The 11588-nt window shown below is 37.9% G+C and overlaps 1 protein-coding gene across 1 annotated transcript; it reads left to right on the plus strand.

Annotated features, from left to right (window-relative positions):
• Positions 1-904: 904 nt before the first annotated feature.
• LOC106088350 (uncharacterized) lies at positions 905-7247 on the plus strand. Its single transcript, XM_013253827.2, has 5 exons — positions 905-1062; positions 1164-1325; positions 1401-1541; positions 1611-2221; positions 5699-7247. Exons 2-5 carry the CDS (start codon positions 1265-1267, stop codon positions 6398-6400), a joined length of 1515 nt encoding a protein of 504 aa, XP_013109281.2. The 5' UTR covers positions 905-1062; positions 1164-1264; the 3' UTR covers positions 6401-7247.
• Positions 7248-11588: the final 4341 nt, after the last annotated feature.

Consider the following 11588-nt stretch of genomic DNA (forward strand, 5'->3'; position numbering starts at 1 on the left):
CCCAATATAATAACAACAGCAGATTTATTGTGTTTTTATCAGAAGGAATAGAATAGAATAGACCACTCTAATCGAAAAAATAAAGGTGTAGTCATATACTATGTGCACGCATTACAAATTCAACTCTGTAAACACAGCCCACGAAAGCGACTCGCAAAAGTTAAAAAATTTTCAACTGACGATTGAACTCGAGCGTCACTTTGTGTTGCCATACGTGAAATAGTGTTGTTAGGCGTCAAAGTTGAAAATTGTGTAACTTTTGCGCGTAGCTTTTGTGGGATTTGTTTGCAGAGTTGCATTTTCAATGCGCGCTCATAGTGTGTAACTCCACCTTAGCAGTGCTATTTTGAAAAGTGATTTTTATGTGTTATTTTTATTCGTAACACACCATGTGTGCAACAATAGCAACATTTGAGATGTCATAAGACAAGAACATGTAGTGTGATGGCACCTTTAGGTCTTAATACCGCCAAACCTGACCGGCTGTTTGCGTGAAACCACCTTTTTAAGTCCGCCTTGGGCTTTCCCCGAGGCACACGTATACACACACGCACACACATTTCTTTGAGTATGTTGGCAAAACATCTATCAGCTTAATGGCAGATTCCAACATATGAATTGCATTTGTTGTACAAAAATATACGCATTGATCAATTATATACGCCATAGCTAGAGATGGGTACCCTATACCCAAAAGGTATTTACCCGGTAAATTGGGCACATACCCAGGTATTCAAAACATGTAAAAATACATAAATACCTAAAAAAAGGTATTTATTGGCCAATAAATACCCAATCATTGAGTATTTACCCGGTAGAAACCCATCTTTAGCCATAGCTGCTGACATTACCCTTTTAAGTACACACTGAGTATATTTCATAAAAAAATGTATGGCAGGCACAATTATTTCAAACCAGCAGGCGGTTAGAAACGTTTGAAATACAGGACAAATTTTTTGTGTATGGACATCGAGTTTAAGGAAAGATAATCCAATATTTCCTTTAAAGCCATCTATCTACAAACCAAAGCAGTGTAGTCATTTACCCGCTGGAAATCTTAAGGTACTTTGAAAAATAACGTAAATTTTGTCAATTGGGAAGAAATTTCACACAAAACAGAGGGAAAGAGAAGCAACTAATATCATTGCCTTGCATGATTATAGGTGAGAAGAAACGGCTACTCTCTGTAACTCTTTTTTTTACACGGTTACAAGAGAGAAGATAGAACCAGAGAGAAAAGACGTTAAATTCAATTGTTTATATCATGGAATCCCACCAACAACAACCCGAAAGTTTAATTCAAGAAATGTTGACTTTCTTGGATGGTAAGTATGAAAGGAAACTTTAATCATTGTATTACACATCTATCATATCATTAAGATTTAATTTTTCATTTCTAGATACCGTTAAGGAAGACAAAGTATTTCCCAACAACGAAAAAAAATCGGATGCTTATGAAAATAATGGAGAACGTTCTGTGGATACCATTAACAAAGAAAAGCTTCAAGAGAAATATCCAATATGGAATACTCGAGAAATTGGTAAGTATATTATTGTAGAAGAAATTGATTTATGGAAGAAATAAGAAAATGGTGTTTATGCCTCTGCAGTTTCTAAGATGCGTTCACAATCGCCCTTAAACATCGAAAATGTTTCATCTATATGGGGAAGTTTCCCGGAAAATGTTACTCATTCAACTGTTGAAAATAAAAACCAGGCCCAATCTCCTAAGATTAGGCAGTATGCAAATGGTTGGCACAAAGATCAACTAGGCACCAAAATGACCACTGCAGTTAATGGTTTAAAGAACATGTATCAGAGCCAAGATTGTAAGGCTCAGAAGTATGTCAGTGATTCGTGTACAAATAAAACACTCAATAACATGGCAGATATAGACCCAAATGCTGTGGGAGAGGCCCAACAACTTGGCACTGATTCCCAGGAAAAGGCAGAGAAATCAATGCATCGTGATTATCTTCAAGAAGTCCACAAAGCCATTTACGGCGATGCAAATACCCACCCTGGACACGGTTCAAGCGAGTATTATCAAGCTGCACAAAATTATGCCATTTATGGCAAGGAATTCTTAGATTTTCCCCAAGATTTGCAAGCTATCTTGGGTATGAAAGTCTCATCCCCAATTGGATTAGTTCAAAATGGAAATTCTTATCAGTGTCCTGCATTGTACGCAAACACATTACCAGGTCTTGAGTATTATGGGGTGAGTAAATTATTCTATTGGAAAGGGAAACTTCTCACATACACATAGCCCATAAAGTCTGCGTTCACCTGACAAACTTTTATGATTGGTTAAAGAACACAAAATATCAATGAGTGCTGTCCGACTCAAGTCTAGCTCAAAGATAAGAGGTCTCCTTTTTATAGCTGATTCCGAACGGCATCCCGCAATGCGACACCTTTTTGGGGAGAAGTTTTAACGTAGATGAGAAATTTGCCCCTGTTGCTTTATGGAATGTTCTTGGACAAATTTGCAATTTATTCTATAACAAGTAACGTAAGGGTGATAAATATGTCTCGGTTGAATTTTATAACCCCTACACTATGGATTGAGATTGTGAAGTTCCTTTGATCTCTTTCTGTAGGAAAGATATCATCTGTTTTCTAAGCAAATAGCGTACTGGAGATAAAAACAGAGAGAAAGGCCTTCACGTTCCCGCGGCGATCGGTTGTATGGACCGAAACTAGCTTCATCCACATGCAAATGTGGCTACAACAACAACAGAAGGAATGTTTAACATCCAAATAAGTCATAAGATAAGATTTACGCTTCAAAGGAGCTCCAAAAATCAAAGATTGAAAATCGCTTGGTATGGGAGCTCACTTACACTCACTTAACACTATCAAAGGCAACGAATATAAAGCGAATGGTGTGAATCATTTTAGTGTTGTTTGAATAAAACCCTATAGCTTTCAAAGGGAATGTTTTTAAATATTTCGGTAATTTCTGTTGCATCCACCACCATAGACTGGACAATCCTATGACAGCCGGTTGTACGTACCGGATTGACTCGATGGCAAGGGCTGCCGCCTTAGTGTACAACACACTGCTACAACAACAACAACCCTAGAATGGGGAAAGGCATTGGGAAAGAAACTGCCAGAAACTGTCTACTTCCAAATACCTTTCATTTGAGTCCCATATTGGTATGCCTATTTGGGACGGTTTTTCGGGTTGGGCCTGCCCTCTAGATACTTGGACCCAATTTTTAATATAACATTGGTAATCTACTCTCAAATACCTTTCAATTGGAACATTGTCCTGTTCGGTCCACTTGTGATTTTAAACGGTGCTGTCAAGGTAAAGGAATTTTAATTTTTTTTCTAAAATTTCTAACTCTATGTTTCGCACCACCGAGGTCACTGTAGCGCAGAGGTTAGCATGTCCGCCTGTGACGCTGTTCGGATCCTGGCGAGAACATCAGAATATTTTTCAGCGGTGGTTATCCCCTCCCAATGCTGGAGACATTTGTGAGGTACTTTGCAATGTAAAAACTTCTCCCTAAAGAGGTGTCGCCCTGTGGCACGCCTTTCGGACTCGGCTATAAAAAGGAGATCCCATATCATTGAGCTTAAAATTGAATCAGACAGCACTCATTGATTTGTGTGAAGTTTGCCCCAGTTCCTTAATGGAATGTTCATGGGTAAATTCGCATTTGCATGTTTTGCACCACACCAAAATGTCAACGAATACTGAGCGAATGGTTCGAATCATTTTTCATTTTTGCTGTGTCAGCTTTGTTACTTGTGGTGTAACGGCAATGTACAAAAAATGCATAAAAAAGCAATCATCAAAATTAATGCATTTGAATGCAACAGCATTGCTTGCTGCTGTTGAATGAAGGCAAGTCAAAAGCAATGAAAATATGAATGCGTTATAAAAGCGAAGTGCGCCCCGGTAGCCGAGTTGGTAGCGTGCTTGGTTTACCAGTGCAAGGGTCGTGGGTTCGATTCCCGCCAGAAGCCTTGGTCTGTGGCTACTGTGGTATCACAATGGACTTAAAAATGTCTAAGTGATACTGTAAAGGACTGCCACTCTTACCTAACCTAACCTATAAAAGCGAATGGTAGCAATCTGTTCTCTGGTATGGATATTGGTCGAAAGTCGAAAGAAACTCTTCTAGTCATTCTGTCTGTAACACCTCGAAATATTCTTTTAAGGCCCTTTAATGTATATATATCCTTGACCGTCTCCACATTCTAAGTCGATATAGTCCGTCCGTCCGTCCTTTTATCGAAATCACGATACTGGTCGAACGCGTAAAGCTAGCCGCTTGCAATTTGGCACAGATACTTACTATTGATGTAGGTTATTGGAGATTGCAAATGGGCCTAATCGATTCAGATTTAGATATAGCTCCCATATAAATCGACCTCCCGGTTTCATTTGCTGAGCCCCTGGAAGCCGCAATTGTTGTCACATTTGGCTCGAATTTTGCATGTAGTTTTCTGTTATGACTTTCAATGACTGTGCCAAGTAAGGTTCAAATCGGTCTATAACTTGCTATAGCTCCCATATAAACCGATCTCCCGAATTGAATTCTTGAGTCCTTACAAGCCGCAATTTTTGTCCGAATTGACTGAAATAAAGCTTTTAGTGTTTTGTAATGACTTTCAATAACTGTAATCGAAATCAGTCTTTGCTGTTGTAACCGCATTTTCATGTAGAGGTGGCGATCCTCTCCAACCTCCAGTAGGTGAGCAAGCTAGTTCCGGACCAAAGGAGCGATCGCCACGGGAACAGGTCCATTGGTTATTTAAAGGCGCCAATAATTCGCCCTGTCATATCGAGCATCGTAGGCACTCAGTATTTGTGCAAGAGACGGTGCCACCCGACCTCTCACTGAGAATCTCCGCTCGATACCGCTGATTGTCCGCGATTACTGCTACTCCTGGTAGCTCGTAACTAAGCTTCTCGTGACAGCAATGAACATCACACAGATCGGACCTCAATGTTCCAGCTTGTGTGGTGCTCACAGCTATCCCGTGTCTGAAAATCAGTCTTTAACCTGATATAGCTCCCATGTAAACCGGTCGTTTCCTAGAAGCTTTCATTTTTGCTAGTTTGACTTATGTCTGGTATGTAGAATAAAATTATGCCCTTCAACTAAAATTATTTTGTATAAATTTTTAGCAGAATCCATGGTGGTGGATTTTTAAAGATTCAGCGCGGCCGAACATAGCGCGCTTTAACTTGTTTTTATTTAAAAAATTTGGCCTTATGGTCTGATTTCTGATTGCCAGGAAACGTCATAAAACAGACCATGTCAAGCAATGGAGATGTCTGGCGAACAGCTAACAACATGAAATGAAATTTACAAAATTTTTAATATTTTGATAAAATTGTTTATTGTTGGCAGTTTGAGACTTCATAGGCGTATTTACCAAGTCCAAATGAATTAAAATTTCAATTAGGAAGGCGAATTATTCATCTTTAGTCGGCAACATTTTGTATTAGCTCCATTTTTTCGGCGTTTTACTAGTCAGAGGAGGCTGATGCATATGTTTTATCTGCTTATCGCACTTAAACAGCGAAGCAGGCAAACCATCGGTTCCTATTGGCTTAGTATTTTCTTAAGTCAATATACTGCTATTTCAAGCACTTCCCAGCTAAGTCATACCCTTTGAACATTTTTCTTATCTAAACTAATTTCAAATATTTTTTTTTGTATCTTTGCAGCAACCTTTGTTGGCCACTACACCTATGGCAACTATGCCAACATCTTACCAGCAACCTTCATTCGCCACTACTTGCAATGCCTCCACACCAACATCTAGCCAGCAACCATTAATTGCTACTACCCCTGTTGGCACCTTACCACCAACCTCTGCCATACCATTAACACCGGCTTATTACCAATGCTATAATGCGATGACTGTTTTCCCTACCAGATCTGTTATGGGTAACATAGCTAACACCCCTGGAATCATTGCGGGAAATTTTATTATTAACAATGCTCCCAGTCAACCTATGATTTACAATCAGCCTAATTTAATTATTGCCGGAAACAATGCGGCATTATATACCAATCATGCTCCATGTTCACCTGTAGTTTTGAGTTCACCCAATTCACACAATACGACAAATTTTATTTCTAATAGTTTAGCTAATGCTTCATTAACTTCATCTCGTGCTGCACTATACCAATCCAATACTATGCTAAAAACTACGGGTCAGTGTTACACAAATGGCAACTGTGGTATTGCAAGCAATAGGGTACAACTGGACGCTGCGGCCTATGAGCGTGCGGTCTATATGCAAGCAGTACTACAATACAATCAGCAATGGCGACAAGCATTATTGGATACAGGTCTTTGTAATAGACAGGAAGTGCAAGTAGCATCCTCAGTGACATCTCAGAAAGCAAATGAAATGAAATGATTTCTAAAAGAATGCCAATAATATGCATATTTGGCGATAAATCTGTGACTTTGGGATAGGGTTTTCTCTATAAAGGCTGGTACTATATTCGTTTTTCACGATATTTTTCGCCGATTACTTTTTTTGGATAATAGATTTAAAAGCAGAAAAAATTGCTGATTTCATTCAGTAAATAATAAAAATCATTAATTTTTTTCGTAAAAGTAATCGTGAAAAAAAAAAAGATTTTCAACGTTGAAAAACGAATATAGGTACCAACCATAAGACTCAAAAAATGAGTGGAAAACTTTAGAGGGATTCAGTTTTCTATCAATCCTGCACACCGCTTTGCCTTTTAAAAACCATGAAGAGTCTTCCATTAGTATAACTAGAATATAATTTCCTACTTTTTAGACTTTTTTTCTCTAACTTCATTATTCCTCACTTTTGTTACATTTTAATGATATAATTTGTTTTGATAATCCTACGAAACTAGTTGACTATACTGCCGGTATTTGTAGAAGTTTAGTTAAATTGGATTTTTTTTTTAAATTTTTAACATGGATATTTTGTTTTCATTTCGAGGGTTTAATAATATTTTATCGCTAAAATTTAAAAGATTTTTTGTTACTTTGTACATTAGAATAATTTAAATAATCCACCGACTTGGATTGAAATATTTGTAACCTTTTTATCATATTTGCAATTGTTAAATTGTATCCATTTCAAATTTACTTTGTTGCTATGTTTGTACATTAGAAAAATTTAAATAATCCACCGACTTTGTTGCTTTACATATTTTTCTCCCAATGAATATTCCGTTATTCTTATCTTCATACATAGAAATTTAAATATTTGTAACCTCTTTATCATATTTGCCATTGTTATATTGTATCCATTTCAATTTTAAACCACACAGACCTAAAATTTAATTGTATTATTGTTGCTTTATTGTAAATTTAATAACTTGAAATAAACAGCCTAAAAAACAGCATTTAGGTATTCGCTCATTACATTCTCCTCCTACCTAGGAGCAATCCGTAACAGGCGCATAATATGTACTCAATTGTGATACCACAGTAACGAAATACCGTATGCTCTGGTGCGAATCGAACCCGTGATTCGGCACCGGTAAGGTGGAAAATACCATTTATAGCAAAAACAAAAATTTCCTTTCTATAGGAAAATTTATCAAAATTTTATTCCTATAAGAAATTATGTCATAATTTTATTTCTTAGGAAATTCTAATTTTCATTTCTATAGGCAATTTTGTCAAAATTTAATTTCTATAGGAAATTTTGTCAAAATTCATTTATTAAGAAAATTTTCTTAAAATTTCATTTCTATAGAAAATTTTGTGTCAAAATTTCATTTCTATAGGAAATGTTGTCAAAATTCATTTCTTAAGAAAATTTTGTTAAAATTTCACTTCTATAGAAAATTTTGTGTCAAAATTTTATTTCTATAGGAAACTAGCTGACCCGGGCACGCTCCGCTGCGCCTTATTTTACTTTATATGGAACAAAAGTCTCATTGGAATATTTATTTTCGACAATTAAAGATCTTTTAGTGAAATAGCATGCAAACTATATTAGCAGTTTAACAATAAAATAATAAAATATTTCATTTCATCTCGATATTCTCATGATGTCTGATTTAGTGGTGTTTTCGGGGGAGAGGTGGTCCTCCAGATACTTGGCCCTGAAAAAATATCAGCATCGTGCACTTCTCTCAAATACCAATTACTTAAACCCCATATTGCCATTGGCTTAAAAGGAGTTTACAGGATGAGGCGTCTCCCCAAATTGGGTTATCAAATTCGTTTTCTAATCTGAAATACCTTTCATTTGAGCCGCATATTGGCATGGTCGAAAATGTCTTTCCCTTTGGGGGTGTTTTGGGAAAGGGGTGATGCTATACATGGTCCTACATTTGTATATCAAATTCGTATTCTTCTTCCAAATACCTTTATTTGAGCCCCATATTGCGATGGTCAGTAAAAAATTGCTGTTTGTGGGGTATTTTGGGAAAGGGCTAGACCCCCAGAAAATTGGTTCCGAAAATGGGTAACAAATCTTGCTCTACCCCCCAATACCTTTCATTTAAGCTCCACATTGACATGGTGGGTAAATATGCCCGATTTAGGGGTGTTTTGGCGATTGGGGTGGTCCCCCAAACTCTCTTGGGTCAGTGAGTTGGTCTTGAAAATATATATCGGATTCGTGTTCCACTTTAAAAACCCCCTTATTTGAGCCTCATATTGCAATAGTCAGAAAATACTTACTATTTGGTTGGTGTTGTGGGGGTGGAGTGGAACCATAGACACTTTTCCCGAATATTGATATCTATCAAATTCGTGCTTTACTCCCGAAGACCTTTCATTTGAGCCCCATATTGCTATGGTCGAAAATTTGTCCCCATTTGGGGATGTTTTTGGTGAGAGGCGGCCCCCCAAACACTTGGACCCATATTTGGATATCAGATTCGTATTCTGCATTCAAATACCTTTTATTTAAGCCCCATATTCCCATGGTCAGTAAATAAGTCCTGTTTGGGGGTGTTTTTTGTGAGAGGCTGCCCTCCAAACACTTGGTCCCACATTTGGATATCAGATTCGTATCTACTCGCAAATACCTTTCATTTGAGTCCCATTTTGCCATGGTCGGTAAATATATCCTATTTAGGAGTGTTTTGGGGTGGTCCCCCTAGCACTTGATCCGACAATTGGATATCAGATACGTTTTCTTATCCTAAATACCTTTCATTTGAGTCCCATATTGTCGTGATTGGTCTAAATATGTGTTTGGTAGGTTTTTGGGTGGGGCAGCCCCCCTATGTACCCCATCCGAAATTTGGATATCAAATTTTTGTTTGTAGGTTACTATAAGAGAGCACAAAAAATTTCGCTTAAATCGCACCACCCATCTCCGAGATCTGGCGTTTCTGTAATTTAGGGTAAGGGGGAGGGTCTGCCCCCCCTTCAGATATCAAAAAATGTAGTACCCTATTTTCTCCACGGGGTCATTGTGCACCATCTGTGAAAATGTCAAGAAAATCGGTTCAACCGTTTCTGAGTCTATAAGGAACACACAAACATACAAACAAATCTACAAACAAACACAAATTGATTTTTATATATTTTATATACATTCTTTCAAAAGAACTTTATACCTGTGCAAGCGTATCATGTTATAATCGACTAGTGGCGCCATCTACCAATAATTATTATGGTTGTTTAGCTCATGATAACTTATAGTTAAGACACAAACCATACAGTTGAAAGATAGTTGTTTAGTATTTACATCAGATGTCACTAGTGTTTGTAAAACAAGGCTACTGCTATACTTTTATACTACAATTTATAGGATAACGGACTGCAATAATGAGCAAGAGGAAATTATGCTTATATCTCATAAATTCATAGCAATTCATGAAAATTTGTTGTTGTTGTTGAAGTATGTTATACCTTCAAAATAACCAGATCCAATAATTCAGCAACCTTTGGGGGGTTCGGCCAAAAGGATTTAGGACTAAGTCGAGTAGTAGTAGCCGGGCAGATGAACTGGTGCTAACGGGATTAGGTGAAAAGTTGCGGGGCCCTAGAAGGCCCGGGGATTGTTAGTGGGCCTTCAAATTAAGTCATGTAGGACCTACAAAATTGTGTTCCGGCTGCGAATGACGTATTTGTGGTCCCATTTTAAAAAAGGACAAAACGGAAGTGCTGGAATGGCTAAGATATAATGTCATTACGGTGATTGTCATAAATATCTTCTTAGACAGCCAGGCAGCCATTAAATCCCTGGAGATGCCTCTAGCGACATGTAAGCTAAGTTTTCGACATAGCTGCCATATAAACCGATCTTGGCTTCTTGACCCATTAGAGGGCCCAATTTGGCTGAAAGTTGGCAGGATGTGCTTTGTTATATTTTTCAACAACTGTGATAAGTATGGTTGAAATCGGTTCATAACCTGATACAGCTGTCATATAAACCGATCTGGGGTAACGAAAAGCTTTATTTATTACCCGATTTCGCTGAAATTTGAAACAGTGGGTTGATTTAAGCCTCCTGACATCTGACCTAAATATGGTTCGGATCGGACTATATTTAGATATAGCTGTCATACAGACCGATCTCCAGATTAAGGTTCTAAAGCCCATAAAAGCTTTATTTTTTTATCCGATTTCGCTGAAATTCGAAACAGTGGGTAGTTCTACGCCTCCAGATTGGACTATAATTAGATATAGCTGCCATATAGACCGATCTGCCGATAAAAGTTCTGAAGCCCATACAAGCTTTATTTATTACCCGATTTCGCTGAAATTTGAAACAGAGGGTTAATTTAAGCCTCCTGACATCTGACCTAAATATGGATCAAATCAGACTATATTAAGCTATAGCTGCCATATAGATCGATGTGCCGATTATGGGTCTGAAGCTCATAAAAGCTTTAATTATTGCCCGATTTTGTTGAAATTTGAAATACAAATTCAACAGTGAAATATAAACACAAAAATTCAACAGTTATATTTATTCGGCCCGGCCGAACTTAATGGCTTTTTACTTGTTTCTTTTGTTTGCTTTAAAAGAGATACCGGGAAAAGAACTCGACAAATGCGATCCATGGAGGAGGGTATATAAAATTCGGACCGGTCGAACTTAGCACGCTTTTACTTGTTTAACTTTTGCGAGTTGATTCTTTGACATATGTTTGCAGAGTTGCATTTTTAGGGTGGGGACACTTTGCCCTCAATGCGGATATCGAATTCGTGCCACTATATCCTATGACGCTGGACGCGTTCGAATCCTGGCGAGAACATCGGACAAAGTGGTGTTTATCGACATTTGCGAGGTACAATGCCATACATGGTCATTTAAAAAAATTTCCCCAAAGAGGTGTCGCACTGCGGGGCGCCGTTCGGACACGGCTATAAAGAAAGGGTCCCTTATCATTGAGTTTAATCTTGAATCGAAAAGCACTCATTGATGTGTGAGAATTTGCCCGTTCTCGATTCCTGGTGGTAATGTTCTTCCTTAGGGTAATGTTCTCATTAAGGGAGGGATGGCACCTCAGACATTTCGACTCAAATATGGATATGAAATTTGTGCTGTACTTCCAATTCCCATTTATTTGAGCCCTATATTGCCATGGCCGGTAAATATGAATCGTTTGGAGGATGTTTTGCGGCTGTGGCGGACACCGGCACTT

The sequence above is a fragment of the Stomoxys calcitrans genome, chromosome 3 (genome assembly GCF_963082655.1).
Source record: "Stomoxys calcitrans chromosome 3, idStoCalc2.1, whole genome shotgun sequence".
Taxonomy (NCBI): Eukaryota; Metazoa; Arthropoda; class Insecta; order Diptera; family Muscidae; genus Stomoxys; species Stomoxys calcitrans.